The sequence below is a fragment of the Puma concolor genome, chromosome A1 (genome assembly GCF_028749965.1).
Source record: "Puma concolor isolate L17-30 chromosome A1, mPumCon1.1.hap2, whole genome shotgun sequence".
Classification (NCBI taxonomy): Eukaryota; Metazoa; Chordata; class Mammalia; order Carnivora; family Felidae; genus Puma; species Puma concolor.
Genome location: NC_141667.1, coordinates 133,420,494 through 133,445,891, shown reverse-complemented (window position 1 = coordinate 133,445,891; position 25,398 = coordinate 133,420,494). Strand labels below are relative to the sequence as shown.

Sequence of the window (25,398 nt, the reverse complement as noted above, 5' to 3'; positions counted from 1 at the left end):
TCCTGATAAAGGAGGGTCATAAGAAATCCTGAGTTCTGTGGTGCCTGGGTGGCTCAGTCAGTTAAGTGTCCAACTCTTGGTTTCTGCTCAGGTCGTGATCTCAGGGTTCATGGGATCAAGCCCCATGTCCAGCTCTGTGCTGACCGCTTGGAGCCTGTTTGGGGTTCTCTGTCTCTCCTCTCTCTCTGCCCTTCCCCCAGTCTCTCTCTCTCAAAATAAACAAATAAACTTAAAACAAATCCTGAGTTCCAAAGTAAATAATTGAAAACCAGTTTTCTGGTCTGTGTCAACTAACTTCCTAACCTACTGTCCTTCCTTGCTGTTATTTAAACCTTTAAGTTAGGGGCACCTGCGTAGCTCAATTGGTTAAGCCTCTAACTCTTGATTTCAGCTCAGGTTATGATCTCACAGTTCTTGAGATAAAGCTCTGCAGTGACAGGGCTGAGCCTGCTTGGGATTCTTTCCCTCTCTCCCTATGCCCTTCTCCCCTGCTGGTGTGCTCGCTCTCTCTCTCTCTCTCTCTCTCTCAAATTAAGACAAAAAAAACCCTTTAGATTGAGAAAACATGGTTAATAAAATATTAAAGCAATGATAATTTTAGAATGTGTTCAAACTGTACTATCTATATATCCTACCCAAGCTTTTCATACACTATTACCCCACTGAGAGTTACTGACCTCAGATGAATAACGCTTGATTTTTTTTTTACTAGAAAAAATAGTTGAAAACTTAACAGTATCCTTGGGTAATGTTTTGAATTTAGGTTAGAAAAGACTTTTATTTAATTATTATTTTGTCAATTGATTTTACTTCTCTTAAGAGCTTTTATCAATAAATATGTCTATGTAATAAATGTCATTCCTTGATTTGTTGGGACATTTATTAAACATTAACATATAACCGAAGATACATATTTTCTACATCTCTTATTTTAAACCGCTCATTTAAATAATGTATCATTGACAGGACGCCTGGGTGGCTCAGTCGGTTAAGCCTCCGACTTCAGCTCAGGTCATGATCTCACAGTTCATGAGTTCAAGCCCCACGTTGCTGTCTGTGCTGACAGCTCAGAGCCTGGAGCCTGCTTCAGATTCTGTGTCTCCTTCTCTCTCTGTCCCTCCCCTGCTCATGCTCTGTCTCTCTCTGTCTCAAAAATAAAGAAAAACATTAAAACATTTAAATAATGTATCATTGATATAAATACATTTAATGTTTTCACATAACTGTAATTTTAAAAAAAAGTTTTAGTGTTTTTTTTTCATTTTTGAGAAACAGAGTGCAAGAGGGAATGGGAGAGAGAGGAAGACACAGAATCTGAAGCAGGCTCCAGGCTCTGAGCAGTCAGCACAGAGCCCGAGGCTGGGCTGGAACCCAGAAACTGTGAGATCATGACTTGAGCCAAAGTCGAACACTCCACCAAATGAGCCACCCTGGCGCCTCAAAACTGTACTTTGATCTTCACACCTACATTGTACATGTGAATGGACAATGGTTTATTCTCCCCAATTAATAGGTGAGAAGATTGACACAGACAAATCATGTGATGTGGTCACTATCACAGGGCTGATCAGTAGACTCTCAGTCCAATGGTCTTACTTGGAAAATCAACTCCTTCCTATAAACCTTTGCAAAAAGCCATGAAGCCAACAATCAAGATTCATATCCTTGCTTTTGTTTTCGTTTATATGTTATTTCTCATTATGCTTTCTGCAAGTGGCAGTTCTGGGGCAGAGCTACAAGGACACGTAAGAAGGGCTTCTTGAAAGTCCATGCCAATCATTGTGTTGATCTTACAGTAATAGAGGGAATAAATTACAATGGCACAATCAACTTAGATCTAAACTCAGGTGATGTGAATGTAGCAATATTGTACCTTCTCTATGTAATTGCAATTACTTTCAAGTTTATTTTGTCATCAAACAAGCAATTTTTCAATCAGTGCAGCTTGTGCAAATCAGCACTCTGGTATATGAATTATTTAATTCATTTATCATGCACTTCTTAATGGCCAGCTACACCCTCCTGAAAAAAAAAAGATCAGGAAGTTTAAGGAAAGATTACATGGAAAGCAAATATAAAGAGAATATCTGAGTTGGTTCTTATTCTCAAAATAATTTTTTTTCAAGGTAAAACTTAATGTGTGAAGAGTAGAATAAACTTATTAGTAATATACATGATTTTATTTTATATATTTTCCCTTCAAATTCCTAAAACAACGTATTTCTTTTTTCTTCTTCATTAATATCATGATCATTTAATCAGATTTTGTTATCCCTAACCATCTCAACACTAGTCATAGTGAGGTCAGTGTAAAATCTGTTAGATAGTATCTTTGCCAAAATAACTTTACAACCTAACTGTGGATAGGGGAGGATTGAAAATAACTAGGTAGATACATACATACATACATACATACATACATACATAGATCTCTAATTGACAGAATTAAAAATGAGAAAGCCAGATATTATAGTAAACAACAAACTGCATGATATAGGGAGCTCTGAGAAAGACAAGCCTGTCCTAGAATTGATAGAAGATGCGTGTGTATAGTAGGAATGTAGCTATAATTAAAGGATGAGTAGCATTTGAATTGGTAGGGCTATGCAGAGAGAGCAATCTCAGGTGATTGACAAGAGTGATTTTCAAACACTTTTTTACCTTTTGCAGAAACTTTTTTTAGGTAAAATATTACTTACAAACCTAGTATCTAACAGCTTGCATCAGAGCTGCTCTGAATGGAGGAGGGACCAGGGTGCTGCTAATATGTCCTCCTGCTTTCTCCAGAATTTCTGATTTAGTATGTTCAAAATTATCCATGCAATTTCGTTTGTATCTTTATCTTTTGTGATTTCTTTTATGTCTGCATCCCATAATGGGGATGTTTGCAATAATTCAGACTTGAACCATGATCCAAGCCAGAAAAGGGAAAGAAAAAGAAAGGATAATTAGGAAGCACTCGTTAAAAGGAAATAAAATGTTTTTAAAAGGATGGTGGGAAGTAGAAAAAAGTAGTCTGAGATGTTGCTGAAGTGATATGTATATATGTATACATATCAGTAAAAAAAATAACTGTACCAGGTAGAGAACTGGGAAATCAGAAGAAATTATATTGGCTTCTTTGTTTTACTATGTATATGTTTTATTTATTGTTTCCCCTTTCAATATATCACTGTGCTGAGATGGGTTTTAAGGCACAGACTTAAGGACCAAATTTACACTAGTTGGATCTTTAAGTGTGTATCTTGTCTGAAAATCTGGAATCTCCTCATAGACATGTGATGTACATCAAGGCTCCTATCCCCACACAGCCCTAGTCTTGCATTATTTATGGCCTATTAGGCGCTGGAGATAGAATAATAAGAAGGCCTGGTCCTAGCCTTCAGAGAACTCCCAAATTCATTTTTAGATGAATAAACCAATGTAAAATTAAAACTGTGCTAAATACGTGGAGCAGAATGGTACCTAGTGCCGGAAGAACATCTACCAGTCCTGAACTAGTCAGAGAAAGGATCCATGAAACAGTGATAGTCAAGCTAAGTAATAGTTAAATAGAAGATAGTAATAGTTATAGTTAAGATAACTAATAATAGTTAAGTAATAGCTAAGTAATAGTTAAATAGAAGATAGTAATAATTAAATAGTTAAATAGAAGAAGAAATGGAATTAACAGGTAGGAGAACATCCCAAGGAAAGGGAAGGGCATGTGCAAAGACACTAAGGAGAGAAGAAGCCATTATGGCTGAAGCATAGAGGGTGAGAGGTAACAGAGAAAGCTGGAGAGGAATGCATTTTTCTAAGAGCATTATTATTCTAAGGGCACTGGATTTCATTGATAGGGAAAAGGAGAGTCACACGATCATATCTGGGTCTTGGAAAGATGACTAGTGTTGCATCTTGGAGAATTGTTTAGAGTGTGGCCAGATGAGACACAGACAGGTGACTGCTGCATAAACACAGAAGTTCTTGGTATCTTGAACCAGAGCAGCTGTCCTGAAGATGTAAAGCAGAGAATCAAGACCCAGGAGACATAAAGGATGTAAAACAGATTGGACTTGATGATGAGGGTTAAAGGAAAGCAAAGTTAGATTAATGATATATTAAGTATATAGTAACTCTTGACATGGCATCATCATTGCAAAAATCACTTTCTCAATTTAATGTTTGCTTTTTAATTTTATTTATGGTGCTTTTGATATGGGAATATTGTAATGTATTATTAAAACCTATTATTTTTCATTTATATTTTTTGTTTATGCTTTTGTTTTTGCTTAAAAAGGACATCCCCGGGGTGCCTGGGTGGCTCAGTCAGCTGAGCGTCTGACTTCAGCGCAGGTCATGATCTCACAGTTCATGGGTTTGAGCCCCATGCTAGGCTCTGTGCTGAAAACTCAGAGCCTGGAGCCTGCTTCAGATTCTGTGTCTCCCTCTCTCTCTGCCCCTCCCTCGCTCAGGCTCTGTCTCTCTCTTTCTCTCTCAAAAATAAATAAACATTAAAAACAAAATTTTTTGATTAAAAACAGGACTTCCGAACATGCTTAGAAAATGTAAATGTTTCCCTACATTTTCTTTCCATTATTTTTTTGTATTTTTCCTTTTTGTAGGTGTGGTACTAACAGGATTTAGGTCTTTAATACATCTGAGATACATACACATATATGTACGTACACATATACATATATATATGCCTATAATGTATTCAGTATAAGATGTGAGGTAGGGAGAGAACCAAAGACCTGTTTTTCCTTGTAAATAGTTAACTGTCCTATAACCTATATATTAAATTGTGATTCCAAGTCATTTGCCTTTTTGTGAACTATTTTCACAATCAATATTCCACTGACATTAGCCCTACAAAGCATTAAAAAATTGGATTTGATATTCATATGAAAGTTTTAAGTGATCTGTTTTTTAAAAAGAACACTGTAAACATTATGTAAGACAAATTTAAAATGCTGTCCAATATTGGGAGCAGTACTGTTGAAAACAAATCCAATAACTAGTGAGATCTGGAGTGGACAGTTTTCTTATTTATCAAATACAGCTTTTTAACTCACTGAATATACTAATCATTGTTATTTTCCTGAGTTCTCATTCATTTTCTCCTTGGAATTCTACCTGTGACTTTTAGGACTAAAAATAAGTCATTTATTTTATTTTATCTTCTCAAGAAGGACAAAGATTTAAACTCCTTTTAACCCATTTTGAAGGATCACTGTGCAGCTGTGAAACCCAGATTATCCTTTACTCTTTTACTAAAGGTAATGAGTGTATTGTGACACTTACTGGGTCCCAAGAAATGATTTTATTAATTTTTAATGTAAATTACACTTTCCTGTTATGACAACTTTATATATGAGAAACACAGATGAGGTATACCCAGTCTGCAGTAAGGAAATGTCATTGTAATTAGCAGGGTCAAAATGACTCAAGTCCTTGTGTTTTCATTTCCAGAAAACTTGACTTTTGAAAGATTAGGCTTCACTTATTCTGAGTTAGCACCATCTTGGAAACACCTACCTGCTAATTAAAGCTGTGATTCCCATCCATTCCCACAGCAGTGTGTGCCCATGCAGAAGTCTACAACACTATAATTAGGAATTTTCTTCTAGGAAAAACATTATAATAGACATCCTGCCATGCTTATGTTATTTTAATTGGGTGTTTAGCTCTAGGGATCATCATAATTTATCATGAAACTTTAATGTTAATAAAATCAGCTGGAAGGAAGTGCTACTTATCTCCTTGATTACACCATAAGGAATAGGATCTTAATTTGAGCCTTTCTTTTTCTTCTTTTTTTTTTAAGCTAATGAGAGCAGAGTTTTAAGCAGATCAAGGGATCTAAGGGCTGTAACACAATGTTTCACCAAGTGTTGCCAGTGACCCACGAGAAACACTTTATTCAAAACTATTGCAGTATGGAAGAGAGATTGAATTCAAGCACTGCTGAAATAAAAGGCAGGAGAGTTTTTAAGCACTAGGGTGAGCTAATGAAAAGGTACTGGAGGACTTTAGCAAGGATGTTGGTCAATGTTATTAGGCCATCTGTGTTTTTAATGAGTGCTCATTGAACTTGGGCTCCCTCCCTTCCCACAAAGACTGGGAGATAGGGGCTCTTTCCCACTGATTACATTTCGAAGGAATGGTTCCCAGGTCCTTGGGAAAGACATCGTTGGGTTGTAAAGCTGGAGAGAGGCCAGAAGATGTCCACATCAAAGGAGCAGAGGAAGAATGTATGCAAGGTTTCTAAAGTAAAGGCTCTAAGAAAAGGGAGGTCAGGGACCTGTAGTCAGGAGAAAGTCTGTCTAAAGTTTAGTCAAATTGAAGGGAGTGTTAAGGCCATGTTGGTCACCCATTGGTGGACTTCTAGATTTTAGCTGATGATCTGGGAACTGATCTACAAGTCCCTTCCTACAGGCAAATGGATACACAATCTTACAATCTTTAAACTTTATTTATAACTAAAAGTTGCTCATTAGTAACCTGCCAAATTAGAGATAATGGGGCTATCTTTGCAATCTGCTTTAGAATGCAAGAAATTTCAAAATCTAAAGTTTACTAAGCAATAATACAGAGACATCTGTTGAGTACTTAATCTATGCCAGACAGTGTTTTAACCATGTTTCATATAATGTAGAAAATAGTCCAGCAGTCCCTCTTGTCTTAGAAGTTGTCATTTGTACATCAACTGGAAGTGGAAGAACATATCTCAAAACTGGGCCTGGAATTGCAAAGCCGGGATTTTAGCCCCAGATAGATACACATGAACATGAGCCAAAAGAATGACAGAGAAACAGACAGTAGAGTTTCATTTTTCTTTTTCCTTTCTTTTAAATGGTTGAAATGTCCCCCAAAGCCAGGCCTAACTCCACAGTCCTTTAACAATTCCTACATAAACCACAGTTCTGTTTCTTGAAGGGAAGACTCTTGTCTCCATACAGGTGGAAGGACCTTCTTCTAGCATTGCTTTTATTCTCATTAACTGTGGTCTCCCAGCAGCACCTCATTTATTTGTGCAGAAATTATTAATGTGACAGAACCCACAATGATTTAGAATCAGTTTAGTTTCCTACAATCATTTCACATTCCAGTGGCACAAAGCAGAAATGATGATGGGTGTCCTCGACCTTTCTCCCTGCTTGGATGACTGCATCAATTATGGAAATAGTAAAGAGATGTATGACCACCATCAGTCATGGTACAGTAGTACGGACTGTGAGTCTCTACTTAAGTAAGATATAAAAGCTGTAAGATAAGTGCCAAGCCATCCACAACATAGATATTTGAAGTCTTGTGTTACATTTTACTTTTTAACTTGAGGAAACATTTAGAGGCCTAGGAAATAAAGTGGAACGCTGAGAATTTTCTTGGAGGGAATTAAAGTTCTTACAGTAAATGTTTTGATCCCTGTTTTGGTTACCAACTTGTTTGGTGGGGTGGAATATGTTAACTTACTAAAAATTAATTATAAATATTTCATCAAGTGTTAGACCCAGGCTACCCTCTGGGAATAGGCCATCTAGAAAGGCACACGGTCAAGTAAAGCAGCAAATACAATATGGTATAATTAGTGCAGTGAGCACCTGTCAAAATCAGACAGCTACTTATGAATCTATATATTTACTGCTTGTCTCCTCATTAGGCAGTTAACTCCATGAGCACAGGGACCATGTTTCTTTTGTGGCTGTATGCATGGCCACTGACACGTTTTGGAAACTCAGTGAATATTTTTAAATGGATGAAGGAGTCATTTATTCTGTAAGTAAGAGAGGCAGTCCAAAGGTTGGGGAGGACCGAATCAGGAATGGTGTGGGCAGGGAAAGTTACCAAAAGAAATTGTCATAGAATGTATTATGTTATCTTCCTCATGTGTTCAATGTTTATATCAAATGGATGCCACCAACTTTCTTGAGCATCTACAATGCACATGCCAGTTCACTGTGTTCTCTAATCCAATTTATCCAGTTAGACTGTATTCTGAATGTACTGGCAGCTGAAGTCGACTTTATACATAAGGAATAAGAAGTTTTTACTCCTAAATTTTAACAATACAATGTCTTATTTTCATTTCAAACTATATTTGAACATACACCTTCTGACATAAGACACTGCACAAACCAATTAACATTGAATGCTGTATAATGGCCCTCCTTCTATTTGTTGGAAGGTCATCAAGTTTTAGCCTCTTACAAACAGCACTCCAAGTTGCCCTGAGGGTTACTACAGGAATATTAATGACTATCACTAAAAATTGTCCTGTAGCCAAAGTCCATAATTACAGAAGTGTATGTCATTCTTTAGACAAAATATCGTTAAGTGTGCCCTGTCAAAAGTTCGGAAATAACAGAAGTAAAACCAGTGAATCAGCAGAAGTAGCAATTAGTAAAAGTTTATTGTGCACACACCAAAAAGACAGTGTGAAAACCAGGAGCACTCAAACCAAAACATACAAAGAGGCTCAGCGGTCTATTTTTACGAGGCAGCTTATATAGTGGGATGGCAGTGACTGTTTATTCTTCAGTGATTGAGTCGAATGTTAGGATTTTTTTAAATGATAAGGAATTGCTCAGTGGTTACCTCCTATCAACCTTGGGAAACCTTTCAAGTTTTGCTTATGATTTCCAGGGGCATAAGCAAGAAGTGACCCAGATCAAGTTAGTCTTGCCAAATAAGCTAAATTGATGCCTACAGTATGCCTACACTGCTTTTGTCAGCTCAGGGAATTTTCAAGACTGGTCACTCTTGTTTTTTTATTTTAACAGCCCCAGTCCTTATCTGTCCCATTCTTAAACCTTCTACATTTGTGGATGACTTGATGTTCAGACAGAATTAGATAAGTTATGATAAGTCTTTCATTAGGACAAATGACTGGTGGCTTGAATGTAGGAAAAAAGGAAATAAAAAATTAGCAACAACAAAGAAAATCTTTGCCTTTAACTTTAGTTAAATAGGACTCTACTTGGAGTTTGAAAGCTTTCATAACTGGAATAAAATCCATGAACTTAAAAAAAGAGATCATTTTCTCTTTTTTTATTTGAAAATCAAGGTATAATTTTATACATGGTCAGTGCCATCAAATAGTCAATGAATTTCCTCCACTGGATACAATACATTCATTAATTGTGTTTATGCCTTTCACAATGTTGTGGCAACTGTTATCCATTCATCAGTCGATGGACATTTGGGCTCTTTCATTTAGCTGTTATTGATAGTGCTGCTATAAACATTGGGGTGCATGTGCTCCTTCAAATTAGCATGTTTATATCTCTTGGATAATCTATTATTACTTATGATGTGACAAATCGCCAGTGAAGGGAGTAGTTAACTTATGTTGGTATTGCATGAATGAAAGTCTTGTGCGTGTTTGCAATTTGCAAAGTAGCAACTTGAAAAGGTCTTAAAATTCCTCTTTGCCTCTTCTAACAAATTGTGAGTAGAAAAAAAGGTTTAAGGAAAGAATGAGTACAGAACATTTACTTGACAATTTACCAAAACTTTTAAAATGTCTACAAGGGAAATGAATTGTTTACATTTCAACAATCATCAACTGTTATCTTAACTATATATCAGGAAGCATCTTTATGCTAAATTTAGGTAAGTCAAGCTAAATCAGGCAAATTAATGTGCGGCCAAGTTAAACTATCATTAATTTAGTTTTGTGTTTTTGATTGGAGTATTAATTTATTTATTATTTTATTTATAACAGTGTTATTTTATTTATTTTAATTGGAGTATTATTTTATTTAATTATTTATTTTATTTTAATTAAGTTGTATGCGTTTATTTAAACTAACACATGCTTGAGGCACCTGGCTGACTCATTCAGCAGAGCATTAAACTCTTGATCTTGGGTCCTAAGTTTGAGCCCCACATTGGGCTTGGAATCTACTCAAGAAAAATAAATAAAAATTAAAAAAAAAAAACTAAGAAATGGTTATGTGCCATGATACTATTATGAAATGAAAGCTCATTAACTTAGTGGTTTCTTTCTGATTTTAAATTTCTTTGATATTTGCCTTAGAAAGTATGTGTTTAGAATTTCCCTGCTGGGGAATCTCTATCACATGATTATTTTCTGTGTTGTCTGAAGTATTTTTAAACTGTAGAGAATACATACTGCTGAGAAAACTTACATATAAGAATTGGTATCTGGAAGCTATGTTCTGTGTTGTCTGACAGTTTTTGTTTTTTTTTTTTTTAACTAACATAGCTAAGAAAATGAATTGTAGCAGGAAGACGAGTACCAGTTTTAATGGTACAGACTGTCCATAGGATTTCTTTTTTCTTTTTTAATTTTTTTTTTAACGTTTATTTATTTTTGAGACAGAGAGAAACAGAGCATGAACGGGGGAGGGGCAGAGAGAGAGGGAGACACAGAATCAGAAGCAGGCTCCAGGCTCTGAGCCATCAGCCCAGAGCCCGACGCGGGGCTCGAACTCATGGACCGTGAGATCGTGACCTGAGCTGAAGTCAGATGCTTAACCAACTGAGCCACCCAGGCGCCCACATAGGATTTCAGTCAAGATTAAATTAGCTAATTAAACAGGGGAAAATCATATAGAGCATTAGTACAGAGCTGAAATTAAAATGTAGCAACCTATCAGATCATTTATGACAAGATTCTTTGGGTTGCAAGTCAAGCTGCAGAGCTAAACTACCTGAAACAGAGAAGGAAGTACTGTCCCTGGAAACCAGAAAGTCTGACAGTAGTCTGGCCTGAGGTACAGCTCAGTGCTATATTCATTGTTGTCAACAGCATTCAGTCTTTCCTCTATCACTTCTCTGCCCTTGTGTGGGTGTCAAGGTCTGCTTTTCTTACTGTGGAATTATAATGTATAAAATGTGTACCTGTGGGGGCACCTGGGTGGCTCAGTCAGTTGGGTGTCCGACTTTGGCTCAGGTCATGATCTCACGGTTGGTGGGTTCGAGCCCCGCGTCCAGCTCTGTGCTGACAGCTCAGAGCCTGGAGCCTGCTTCAGATTCTGTGTCTCCCTCTCTCTCTGCCCCTCCACTGCTCTCACTCTGTCTCACTCTCTCAAAAACAAAGATTTAAAAAAAATTTTTTTAAATAAAAAAAATAAAATGTGTACCTATGGCCAACAGGAGCCATTTTTTGCTATCAGGAGAGAGAACTTGCCCATAAATAAAGCTTAACTGAAGTAAGCCATTTATAACAAAGTATATTAATTAGCCACACTGTGACTTGTATTCTGGTTTAGGAAAGGTGAGGATCACGTGAAATAAAAAACAAAGAACTTTTTTTTTTAAAACCATTTTAATCGTGTTTAAGTGTACAGTTCAATAGTGTCAACTATATTCACATTGTTTTGCAATAAATCTCTAGAATTTTTCCTCTTGCAAAACTGAAACTCTATACCCATTGAACAACTCTCCATGCCCCACTCACCCTGCCCCTGGACATCACCATTCTACTTTCTGTTTCTATGAGTTTGACTACTTTAGGTACTTGTATAAGTGGACTCATAAAGAATTTGTCTTTTTGTGACTTATTTCACTTAGCATAATGTCTTCCAGGTTCATCTATGTTGTAGCATGTGACAGGATTTCAACAGGGAAAGACATTTTAAGATTTTTTAAGTTTCTTTAAAAGGATATCCAACAGGGACACCTGGGTGGCTCACTCGGTTAAGCGTCTGATTTCAGCTCAGGTCATGATATTGCAGTTCATGAGTTCAAGCCCCGCGTCGGGCTCTGTGCTGACAGCTCAGAGCCTGGAGCCTGCTTCAGATTCTGTGTTTCCCTCTCTCTCTGCCCCTCCCCTGCTCATTCTCTCTCTCTCTCTCAAAAATAAGTAAACATTTTTTAAAAGTTACAAGAAAATGATATCCAAGAACTCAGATACCCTCTGGCAACTGAAATTCATGAAGGAAACATAAAGAAACTCTATGAGACTGACAATAGCTAGAAAATGCACTGCTCACTTAACATTTTTTGAACTCAAATTCATTTAGACCATTGGCTTACCAAAAAAAAAAAAAAAAAAAAGGCACCATCACATCTGCATTCTTTGAACTACAAGTTTTCAACACTTGCTGTTTTCAGTATCCTTTGGGGGTGATTTAAAAAAAAAGAAATGTGACAATTTTTTTTTAATGTTTGTTTATTTATTTTTGAGAGCGAAAGAGAGCATAGGAGGGGCAGAGAGAGAGGGAGACAGAGACTCCCAAGCAGGCCCCTCACTGTCAGCACAGAGCCTGATGAGGGGCTCGAAGCCACAAACTGTGACATCATGACCTGAGCCCAAATCAAGAGTAGGACGCTTTATTGACCGAGCCACCCAGATGCCCTTACAACATTTTCTTTTAAATTTTTTGCATGTGATTTTTAGTTAAACCTTTTACTTTTAGGTAATTAGGTGATTTGTGTACTTCTGTAAAAAAAAAAAAAAAAGTATTGCAAGGGAATCCAATCCCATGTGCGCCTTAATGTGGCAAAACCTTGCAAAACTCTAGTTAAATATCACAACCAGGACATTGACATTGATATAGTCCACGGATCCTATTCAGATTACTGCACTTTTCCTGGCATTTATTTTTGTGTGTGGGTATGTGTGGGTATGTACACACATGTGTCTTTAGTTCCATGCAATTTTATCACATGTTGTACATTGAATTTTTAGAGTATGTGGATTAGATGTGGCTATTTCCAAGATGCTATTATTTTTATTTATCTTAGTAGCAAAATAATGCTCTTAACTTTATGTGACAAACATATAAAGATGATATGAGGAAGACCATATCTTATATTTAAACTAATCTTACTAACTAAACTAGTCAGACGAGGTGCCTGCCTCTTGATCTCAGCTCAAGTTTTGCTCTCAGGGTTGTGAGTTCAAGCCTCACTTTGGGCTCCCTACTGGATGTGAAGCTTATTTAAAAAAAATTTTTTTTTAAATAAAAATAAATAAAAGTAAAAACTTAAAAAAATTTTTTTTTACATTTATTCATTTTTGAGAGAGAGAGAGAGAGACAGAGCATGAGTGGCGGAGGGACAGAAAGAGAGAGGGAGACATAGCATCCAAAGCAGGCTCCAGGCTCCCAGCTGTCAGCACAGAGCCCAACGCAGGGCTCAAACCCACAAACCACGACATCATGACCTGAGCTGATGTCAGTGCTTAATTGACTGAGCCACCCAGGCGCCCCAATAAAAACTTACTTTAAAAAAATGTTTTTAAATAAAAATAAGAATAAACACTTTGCATTCAACAACTTATCCAAGCTGTACCCTTTAAGATTTTTGTCATTCACTGTATGATTAGAGAATGATATATGAATATTTATTTTTACCAAACTCATTTCTTCTCTTTAATATTTAGAATTGGGTACAGTTTTCATTATGGCATTATCACTGGAGAAGTAGGACATACTGTAAGAACTTTACTATTAATATTTGAAGACAATAATTGAGGGAAAATAATAGTGTTAATTTGAAAATCCACTATTTTGCCTATTACCTTCATATTTACTGGTTTTATAACATAAAAGAAACATCATAAGGCATTTTCATTGAGGGTAATAAGACTCCTCATTTAGTTATATAGTATTGCATCACTACATCATAGAGGATAAAATGAGTTTAAACATTTGCAAAGCAAATTAACCAACTCTTAGGTACACGTTTGCCATTATATTTTATGCCACTTTAATGATTTATTATTTCTTGTTCACATCCATACATTATTCTGATTTACAGAGAGTCTGTACTTCCTAGAACAAGAATGACTTTTTTTTCTCCTACAAATTCTCCTGAATCTCATTTGTAGGAAGAGATTCAAAGAAAATTTTCTAAGTTAGAAGATCCTTTCTTATAACAAAAAGTGAGCAGGATAAGGAGAACAAAAGAATTTGCACTAAATTGAAAGAGCCTCTTCACACAAAGTAAGGAAATTTTCTCCTTGGAGGAGAAAAAAATTAATGCAGCCACGTTCTTAATAGAGAACAGGAAAGATGTTCATGAACAGGTTTCTGATAATGGCATGGCCTTCACGTTCTCCTTTGTTTCGACAGAGACCTCATAAAGACAATTTAGCTTTTTAGTTTTTAGATGATGATATGAAGTCAAATGATGGCTACACTGAGCATACTTGAATTAATTTTTAAGGAAAACTTAAGGCCATTCTCATTTGCTCACTTTTTCAATACCTACACTAATAATAATAGTAAAAACAAATAACTACAGTAATAATACCTAATGATTATTAATACTCTTGTTAATGGCAATTACTATATACTTAGTACTCTTCTAGGCATGTTAATTTCTCTAATCCTTTGTAACTATTTATATTCCATTTTTTAAGCTTTCCTGCTTTTTTAAAAAAAGATTTTGCGGGGCGCCTGGGTGGCGCAGTCGGTTAAGCGTCCGACTTCAGCCAGGTCAAGATCTCGCGGTCCGTGAGTTCGAGCCCCGCGTCAGGCTCTGGGCTGAGGGCTCAGAGCCTGGAGCCTGTTTCCGATTCTGTGTCTCCCTCTCTCTCTGCCCCTCCCCCGTTCATGCTCTGTCTCTCTCTGTCCCAAAAATAAATAAATGTTGAAAAAAAAAATTAAAAAAAAAATTTTGCTTTTCTTTAAATGTTTATTTATTTTGAGAGAGAGCAACCAAGGGAGGGAGGGGCGGAGAGAGAGGGAGAATCCCAAGCAGGCTCTGTGCTCACTGTGGGGCTCAAACTCACAAACTGTGAGATCATGCCCTGAAGCAAAAATCAAGAGTTGGTCACTTAACCAACAGAGCCACCCAGGTGCCCCTAAGATTTTATTTTTCGTAATCTCTATACCCCACAGGGGCTCAAACTCACAAACTCGAGAGCGAGTTGCACTCTCCACCGACTTGAACCAGCAAGACACCCCTAAGCTTTCCTACTTTCTATCTTTTCTGTCCCTTACTGAACTCCCCATGATGTCTCTTCTTTTCCTTTCCTCCTGATTTTTTCATAGTTTACTCTTTAAGCTTTCTTTCTTTCTTAGTTCTGTGAACTGACATTTCGTCTCCCTGTCACATCTCTGAGATATTTTATTTCTCCTTTGTTGTTTTCAAAGATAGAGGAAATTGTTTCTTATGTTTTTAAAGCACTTGCTTAATGTTTCCCTCAGTTCCGTGGCTTCTGTTTTTCAGGAGGGTGTGTGGAGGAGAGGGCAGAGGCTAGTTTTTCATCTAGTGTTTGTTTGTTTGTTTGTTTTTTAATATGGAAACTTTGGGGTAATGTGGACTGTGTTCCTTTTTTGGAAAACATACTTATCCCTGGAAAAATTCCTTTTCCCTGGACAAGCTCTTCACCATAGATATTTTGGCAGGGATGCTTGTTAGTGTTCTAGGCTTACTGATTTCAGTGGAGAAAAGGCTTTGGTCCTCTCTACTACCTCACGGTAAACTTGCTTCTTGAAAACATGGCTTAGGGGCACCTGGGTGGCTCAGTCAGTTAAGTGTCGTTACTTTTGTTAAGTGACCTGACTTTTGCTCAGGTCGTGATCTCACAGTTCGTGAGTCCACGCCCTTCTATAGGTTCTTCCCTGACTACGCAGAGCCTGCTAGGGATTCTTCCTCTCCACCTCTCTCTCCCCCTCCCTGGCTCAAGCTCATGTGCTTGCTCTCAAAATACATAAATCAACTTAAAAAAAAATTTTTTAAACATGACTTCATGACTTAATTCTTTGACTTCGTAGCTCCTTCTCTTCTCTGAAACAAACCGTTTCCATCCGGGGCTTATTCGGCCCTCCCCAATCACCTCAGCTCCTGCACCCATACATAATTGTCTACACAGGGTAGGTTTGATACCCTACATTGTCAGGCAGCGTGTCTTTCCTGGTTATTTCAGAGATCTACTGTCCTTTGAACCCTTTTGCCCCTGACATTGCTGTGTTTGGCCTTTTGTCCTCAGTTGCTTCCAGATGCCCCTGCTCAATCTCAGCTTTTGGAAAACTCACACATATTTTGGTGACTACGTACTGTTCTGGTCTTTTTGCTTTTTAAAGATGGAGTTGGCTGTATATGATTTTTAATATTTGCTATGTCTTTTAAAAAGTCTTATCAAGGTCTAACGTGCATTCTACCAAAGTCTCCCCTGTACATGTACAGATTAGTAATAGTTAGTAAATTTATACAGTTGTGCAACCATTAACAAGTCTAGTTTTCTGAACATTGCGATGCTCCAAAAGCGACTTTGTTGTGCCTATTTGCATTCTTTGAAAATGTATTTGCTGAAATGGAAGTCCTTTACTGATATGGCTATGATCATTCCAAAAATTATCTATGCTATGTTTTCATTATTCATAAATCTAAGGGGGGAAATGGAAGGTTAATATAGTAGGAGACTAATAATAATATACAACTGTATCTTGGCATCTATTCTTCTCTCTGATTTTTATAATAGAGTTTTCTATAGCTTCTTAGGTAATTTTCTTATCAGAGAGTGAGATTTGTTGGAGGGGACAGTTGAAGCACTGAGGTCTGTCAGGACCCACTGATGTTAATTGTTGCTGTGATTTTGTTGGTGTGGAATGCTTTTCCCCTTCCCATATCAATCTCAGGAAGTAGCGAGAAATCAATTGGAAGTTCTAGAAAGAAGCAGCAGCCCATCTGCATTGGACTTCCTGAATTATTTCAAACAAGCTAATATAATTTTAAAAGTAAATTTTATACTTTTTCTTAAAACCATTTTGCTACATTCACAATTTAATGTGATAAATAATAAAACCAACTGTTTATTCTGGTTGTAGTTGTGATCTCTTATATCTCAGTTGACTCAGGATTAAATCACTTAAGCATGAACCTTGGTTTCCTGAAATTTCCTCAACAACTTATCTTTTGTTAGGAGGACTCTTGTTAGGAGAGGATGCCTCAGTGGCATGTTAGATGTATTGAAGCACTGAGTGTATGCAGCCAAATTGTAACTATTTCCAAGCATTTCCAGAGATGAGCAAAGATGAGGCAAGCCAATGAAAGGGTGCCACTCTCCTTCTATGAAAATTCCTAGCTAAAAAGAACAGCCTCAGGAGGAGATTGGCAAATCCTTGAACTGTTACTTATGTACAGTTGCCATTTACTGAGTGTTTTCCATATGCCAGACACAATGTTAAGCATTGTGTATATATTTTTCTTATAGAGCAACATTTTAATATACAGTGTGGCAGTTAACATTTTCTCTTTTATAGATATGGAGGCTGAGATTTAGACAGGTTGGCTAGGAAATGGCTTAGAAAGGTAGAGCCAGTCTTCAAATCCCAATCTGGCTAACTCCATAGCCAGGTTCTTAAATGTTCTCACATTTATGCTGTATAGCTTGGACCTCCTCCCTACATATAAAAATAGGAAATTTGGATATGTTCTATGTTTCTTCATGGAAAATGTGGCACGAATTCAAGATGCTTTCATCATTACTGTACTTCCTGGAATGTGTCTGAATACATGGTTTCCAAGGATTGCTTCCATCATGGTCTTTGTCTATTTGTAATATTTCTGCAAAGGATTACATTAGAAAGATAAGCACCATGGATACAGCTTGGGCTATAATGATGTGAGTGATATGAGTTAGTTAAATATTTCAATACTTAGATAGTATTTGTTTTATAACAAAATGTCACCTTTATCAAATTGTGCTGTATTAATCACTTTAATAGCACTAAAAGAGCAAGATTAAGTCAGCAATCTCCCAGTTTGCCTCTGAACATTGTTTCCTGTTTAATTTAACATTGCCCCTTCTTCTTAGTACTGTAAAGCATGCCTTAAGAAAGAATAGTTTCATATAGCCAATACCTTTTACAGGTGGTATAATTAGTCTTTCATATATGATCAGAAATATTTTTTTTGCCTTCTTCCATACAAACAAAAAAAAGCATGGAAAGTTAAATACAGTAAAATATTGAAAGCAATTTCAGGTATAAAATATTAATACCACAGAAGTAGAGATACAACAGCTCACTGTAAATTATGGATTCAGTTTGATTTATCATCAATCAGAATGTTAAATAAAAATTATCATGTGTTTTGAGAAAAGAAAATGGATGCAGTTAAACTATGTCTTGAGTTAAGTGCAAAATCCTTCTCAAAATATCTGCTGTTATATTCTTCAAAGTCATATCATGGTGATTTGAAAATCTGAGTATCTCAGTTTTACTGGAGATAAAGAATCTCCTATAGTATGGGTCCTACCCCTTTTAGGTGACCTTCTATAGGAAAACTTCTATGATTTATATTCTCTCTCTCTTTCTGTCTCTCTGTCTTCTCCACCCTCCTTTCCTCCCCTCCAGCCACATATCCACACATATTTATGTACATACATATCAGAAAATCCTACCTAATTCTACATACATGTATATCACAGTTTCAAAATAAAATCTTTTATTAATTGGAATATAACAGACAAACATATCTTAAGTAATATTTCAATGAATGCTCACAAATAGAATATGTACATGTCACCATGAACTAGATCGACAAATAGAACATTAACAGCTCCCTGTCCTCTTTCTTGAATTTTTATTACTATTCTAACAGCTAATAGTATAGGTTAGCTTTACCGGTGTCTGAATTCCATGTAAATAGAGTCAAACAAAACATATTCTTTTGTGTATGTCTTGTTTCACTTGTTTGTGAGATTTGTCCATATTGTTGTAGTAGTATATTTATTTGAATTGATGTTTTATTTGTTATTATATGAATATGTGACATTAATTTATGCTACTCTTGATACACATTTGGTCGGTTTCAGTTGGGAGTATTTTGAATAATGCTTCTATGAAAATTCTTATATATATATTTTAGGTGTATGGATGGTTGTATTTATATTGGGTATATATCTAAGAGTAGAATTACTGAGTCATAGGAAATGTGTGGGGTCATTTTACTTGATACATTTTCCATACTGGTTGAACCAAGTTACAACCTCATCACACATGTATGAGAGTTCCAGATCCTAACAATACATTATCAGTCTGATTAGTTTTAGCCATTCTTATAGGTCTGTAATGTTATCACATCATTACTTTAAATTGCATTACTCTGATGGTGAATGAGATAGAGAATGTTTTTGTATGTTAATTGGTCATTTGCATATTCTCTTTTGTGAAGTGCCCATTAAGGGTTTTTTATTTATTTTTTTTTTTTTGGTTTTTTTTTTTCCATTTTGCAGCTGGGTTTGTCCTTCTTGCTTACTAATTTGTATAGGTTTATTACATATTCTGGGTATTAGTCCTTTTGGTATGATCTGTTAAAAAATGTCTTCTCCCATTCTGTAGTTTACCTCTTTGTGTGTGTTTGTGTGTGTGTGTGTGTGTGTGTGTGTGTGTGTGTGTATGTGTGTGTGAATTCTTTTTTTTTTCAAATGTACATAATTTACCCTTTATAATCTTATAATGATGTTTTTGAGGAACAGAATTATTAATTTTAATGTAGTCCAGTTCATCAATCTGTTTTTATAGTTGGTACCTTGTGTCATATTTAAGAGTTCTTCACACAGTCAAAAGTCATGCAGATATTTTATTGGGTAAACTTTTATATTTATAACAACAATCCATCTGGGATATATTTTCCATGTGGGGGCAGGGGGAGGAAGGGGACCAGTTTTTCCTTTTTTCCACATGAATATCCAACTATCCTTGCATTATTGACAGAAAAGACCATCCTTTCTCCACTCTTCAGTGTCTTTATTTGTTGTAAATTATGTGATATTGTAAATCATGTGGTAGGTTTATTTATGGATTATTTTGGTCTTTTGTTCTATTTGTTTATCTTTGTATCAGGATCATACTGTCTAAATTTCTATAACTTTTTAATCTGCAGTATATCTTTTTTTAACATTGTCATGAATATACTTGGCTTTTCATTTCTCTATAAATTTTATATTTTTATTATTTTTTAAATGTTTATTAATTTTTGAGAGAAAGAGAGAGAGACAGAGCATGAGCAGGGGAGGGGAAGAGAGAGGGAGAAACACAGAATCCAAAGCACAGAATCCAAATCCTCTGAGTTGTCAGCACAGAGCCCAACGTGGGGCTTGAACGCACGAACAGTGAGATCATGACCTGAGCCAAAGTCGGACGCTTAACCGACTGAGTTAACCAGGCACCCCTCATTTCTGTGTAAGTTTTAGAATCATCCTGTTAATATCAAGAGCAACATTTTCTTTTTAATAAAGGGTGGGATTTGTATTGAATTGCATTGAACCTATATATCAAATTGAGAATTGGTATTTCACAGTATATTTTGAACAAACATTTGCAAATATAATCCAGCTGTATATAAAGAGGATGATATATCAGGATGATGATGGGTTTAGTCACTGGATAAAATGGTTGTTTAATATTGGAATTTCAATTAGTGATTCACCATAACAGAAGAAAGAAAGAAAGAAAGAAAGAAAGAAAGAAAGAAAGAAAGAAAGAAAGAAAGAAAGAAAGATAGATATCACACAGTCTTCTCAATGGATGCAGGAAAAAAAAAACTTTGGATCAACTTGAAATGTCATTCATGATGAAAGCTCTTACCAAACTAGAAATAGAAAGGAACTTACTTAATGTCTTAAAGAGAGAAAATGACAACTTCTTCTCTGAGTCTGGGATCGGAACAAGGTTGTGCTATACCACGTTTTACTGAAGATCCTGGCCCGAAACAAGGAAACTAACTCAGACTTGTGACTTGGCAGTTGGCTTCTGCAGAGTGGCAGTTCCAACAGACAAGAAGTGGAAGCTGCCAATCTAGAAACGGGTGCAGTGTTGTTTCTAGTGTGGTCTCTTAGTTAAAGTAGTGACAGAATCACTGGGATCCGAGAGAAAGGGACAAAGACCCGTCTCTCGATGGGAGGAGCATCAGAGAATTTATCACTGCTATTCTGCCACAAGTTCTTTTACAAGTTAGGAGCTAGTTATTTTTTGCAGTAAACTTGAGCCCCTAGCTTGATTGACTAAAAAATAATTAGTCATTAATTTGCTTCCTTGGGGTCTTCCTAGGCTGTACTCTACTGTTTTTCAGCACTGATGTTGCTATGGAAAATGTTGTGACAAGACTTGTTCTTTTCCCACTTGTTCTTTTCCCATAGAGCCAAAGTGGGTTTTGTATGTTCATTCTTCTCTTTTTTTCTCTTGGCCTAATGACACATAGATATATATCTGCCTCTATTTTAAGGGAAACATGTCCCTCAGGTATATTTCACATATATAATTTTATCTTAAATGTATATCTATGTGTACTGAACATATATTCAAGCGTTTAAATGCATATAAATATTTATATTTATATATGTGTATGCATGTATACACAAAGACTTATATCTCCAAACTTCTTATCCCCTCTTTTATGTTTCCATTATTCGGCTAAATTTTCTCAAGTATCTTTCTCCTGAGTTTTCCACAAATCTCTTTCTTGGGTTCTTGTAATGTGATTATCTTTCATTTTAGTTATTTTCTTTAAGCACATGTATATATTTCTTGAATTCTTATTTATAGAGATTGTATTTTTTTTAATTTCTTTGACTTGTCTATAATTTTCACTTGCTTTAGATATGTATTCATAAGTTTGCAATATTCTTTTCCTCTTTATTCATCAATATACTTACAGCTGTCTCCTGTCGCTGCTGCCACTGGTAGTTCTCCTTCTGTTCTTCCTCCACCCCCTCCTTTTCCTTCTCCACTGGTACTTCTCTTGAACGAGTGTAATGGAGGTTTCTTTATTGATAGAGAAGAAAGAGTCAGCTGGCAGTTTGCAGTATGATCTCATAACTCTAGATTTTTCCCCATTTTGTTTCTATTTGAAGTAGTGAACTTGTCATACACCAGCATAGAAACCTTCTGGCTCGTAAGGATGTGAAACATGTCTAATTTGGGACATGATCCTTTAGATCAGTAGTGTAGATCAATATAATTTCTGTTCCACATTAGCTTAACAAGAACTTACTCCGAGCATTCCTGGGTGGTTCACTCAGTTGGGCGTCTGACTTCATTCAGCTCAGGTCATGATCTCACAGTTCGTGAGTTCAAGCCCCACGTCAGTGTCTCTACTGTCAGCTTGGGGCCTGCTTCAGACCCTTTATCTCTCTCTCTCTCTCTCTCTCTCTGCCCCTCTCCCACTCATGCACACATACATGCTCTCTCTCAAAAATAAATAAGCATTAAAGCAAATTAAGAAAAAAAGAACTTACTCTGTAAACATGGTATATCAGAATGCTCAATAAAACTTAGGTCTCCTTTGGGGCTGGTATGGCCATTCCAAGCAACAAGTCATGGGGTTTACTCCTCAAGGTTAACCCTCTATTTTGTAAAGCCCATGATCTATCCACACTGCCTGTCCCTCACAATGATCCTTTATGGGTTTTGGATATATTCAATTCATATTTTCTTTGATGTTTTGGGTTGACTTCAAAAGGAATAGAAGGACAAAGATTCTTTACTTTGGAATACACAGCTGGACTTTAGTGTGCAGTATATGTATGTAACGGGAGGTTAGGTTACAGTGTTTGGGCGTGTGAATTTGACATTTTAAAACTGTTTTCATTTCTTTTATATATAAATTTGACAGTTCATTTTCTAACTAATTTCATTAAATATTTTAATTTAAGTTTAAAGGTTTTCACTTATTGCTTTATTTATTTTTAAATTTATTGTAACTTCTTGATTTCTTTTACTTTTCAGATGCAACAACTGTTCCATGAAAATTACGAACATAATCGGAAGGGTTATATCCAGGACCTTCACAACAGCAAAATCCATGCAGCCATAACACTGCATCCCAACAAAAGGCCTGCCTACCAATACAGGCTTCACAATTACATGCTCAGCCGCAAAATTTCTGAACTTCGCTACCGCACCATCCAGCTCCACCGGGAGAGTGCTCTGATGAGCAAGCTCAGTAACAGTGAAGTGAGTAAAGAGGACCAGCAGCTGGGAGTGATGCCTTCTTTCAACCACTTCCAGCCTCGGGAGAGAGATGAAGTGATAGAATGGGAGTTCCTGACAGGGAAGCTCCTTTACTCAGCATCTGAGAACCAGCCTCCTCGACAGAGCATCAACAGCATCCTAAGAACAGCACTGGATGACACAGTCCTACAGGTGATGGAGATGATCAATGAAAATGCCAAGAGTAGGGGACGGCTCATTGACTTCAAGGAAATTCAGTATGGCTACCGCAGGGTTGATCCCATGCATGGGGTGGAGTACATTTTGGATTTACTCCTCTTATATAAAAGACACAAAGGGAGGAAACTGACTGTGCCAGTGAGACGTCATGCCTATCTTCAGCAGTTGTTCAGCAAGCCTTTCTTTAGAGAAACTGAAGAGCTAGATGTCAACAGGCTTGTTGAGAGCATTAACAGTGACACTCAGTCGTTCTCCTTTATATCTAATTCTTTAAAGATACTATCTTCTTTTCAAGGTGCCAAAGACATGGGAGGGCACAATGAAAAGAAAATACACATTCTTGTTCCTCTCATTGGAAGGTATGACATTTTCTTGCGATTCATGGACAACTTTGAAAAAACTTGTCTTATTCCAAAGCAGAATGTAAAGCTGGTCATCACCCTTTTCAGTAGGGATTCTGGCCAAGATTCCAACAAGCATATTGAGCTGATCAAGGAATATCAGAATAAGTACCCTAAAGCAGAAATGACCCTGATCCCAATGAAGGGAGAGTTTTCCAGAGGTCTTGGTCTTGAAACGGCTTCTTCCCAGTTTGACAATGATACTTTGCTGCTATTTTGTGATGTTGACTTGATCTTCAGAGGAGACTTTCTCCAACGATGTAGAGACAATACAATTCAGGGACAACAGGTGTACTACCCCATCATCTTTAGCCAGTATGACCCAAAGGTAACCAATGGGGGAAATCCTCCCACTGATGATGACTTTGTCTTCTCAAAGAAGACTGGATTTTGGAGAGACTACGGCTATGGAATTACCTGTATTTATAAAAGTGATCTGCTGGGTGCGGGTGGATTTGATACCTCAATACAAGGCTGGGGACTGGAAGATGTAGATCTCTACAATAAAGTCATTCTATCTGGCTTAAGGCCCTTCAGAAGCCAAGAAGTAGGAGTGGTGCATATTTTCCATCCAGTCCATTGTGACCCTAACTTGGACCCTAAGCAGTATAAGATGTGTTTAGGATCCAAGGCAAGTACTTTTGCCTCAACCATGCAACTGGCTGAACTCTGGTTGGAAAAACATTTGGGTGTCAGGTATAATCGAACTCTCTCCTGACAGTCCAGGCAACACATATTGCCTTTTTAAAGGGGAGTTTACCTCATTGTTGGTTGTTGTTATTTTTATTTTATTATTGTTATTTTTATTATTATAATTATTATTGTTATAATTTTATTTTGTTATCCTGGTCTTAAACTACTCTTGGTTATCTTCCAAAGAGTGTTTGTTGACCTCAAGCAAGAAGAGTCTGCAGTTCACTGATATTTCAGATTTCTACTGAAGTCAATTATGTATTACTTTTATATATCTTTATTCGAGATTGAGTTAAATCGTGGCAATCAAATGACTTTTGAAGCTCATTCATCGTGAGAGACAGCTTAGAAGAATGTTCTCTTGGGGCTTAAAGATGCAATATCGACTTTTATTTCGTTTGTTAAATTCAATGTGATACAAATATTTACTGGTGAAAGGTACCACAAAAGTGCTTTATGCTTCCTATGGGGAAGGGACTCTGTAACATAAACTTGAGTTTTGTAATTTATACAAGGACTTAAAAATATAGACAATAATTTTCTTCATCTTTAGAATTTTTAAAGTAAATGAACACTTATGATTGTATGTTTATTTTTTAAAAAAAGTTTTAAAAATTGAGGAGTTTTGTTCCACAAGCAACCGGTACGGGCTACCCTGGTCTTCTGACAATTATGTACTCCTCACAACTGTCTGCTATAAATGCGAATGAACTTTATTTTCTCAAGGAAATATGATTTAATTAAATATTCATGTACATTTTAGAAGCTTTATGAAACGATGTCCTTCATTTGCTGGCAAGAAGATAAACTATGACAGAACCTGGTTATTTATAATAAAACACAGGTATAACAGTAGTCTTTTTCAAAAACACTGAAAAGTTTGTGTTGTTTCCTTTCAGTCATACTTGATGTAATTCTTAGGGGTCATACTCACCAAAATGTGCTTATTATAGAGACTGGAAAAGTTAACAAGGGATTATAGGCATATTGTTTGTTTTGTTACGCTTTAAATCCTGGCCTTCACAACTGATTAAAATGAGTGGCTTCTTTATTCAATAACTTACATTCCAGGAGAAGCATTCTTCCTCAATCTCCTCAGCTTTGTGATCAAACTGAACCAAGAACAGGTCAGAAACTGCCTTTAATTGGGGTTAATTTGGGTTCTCACAAAATGTAGCATATTGTACATATTGTTCTACACTCTCGTTTTCTTTTTTCGCACA

At 36.5% G+C, this 25,398-nt stretch overlaps 1 protein-coding gene across 1 annotated transcript in view; it reads left to right on the top strand.

Moving 5' to 3' along the window:
- CHSY3 (chondroitin sulfate synthase 3) overlaps window positions 1–25,053 on the top strand; it is a 293,421-nt gene extending 268,368 nt beyond the window's left edge. The window contains exon 3 of the mRNA XM_025924783.2: window positions 22,638–25,053. Coding sequence (XP_025780568.1) covers window positions 22,638–24,200 — 1,563 coding nt within the window. The 3' untranslated portion in view covers window positions 24,201–25,053. The remainder of the gene's footprint in view (window positions 1–22,637) is intronic.
- Window positions 25,054–25,398: the final 345 nt, after the last annotated feature.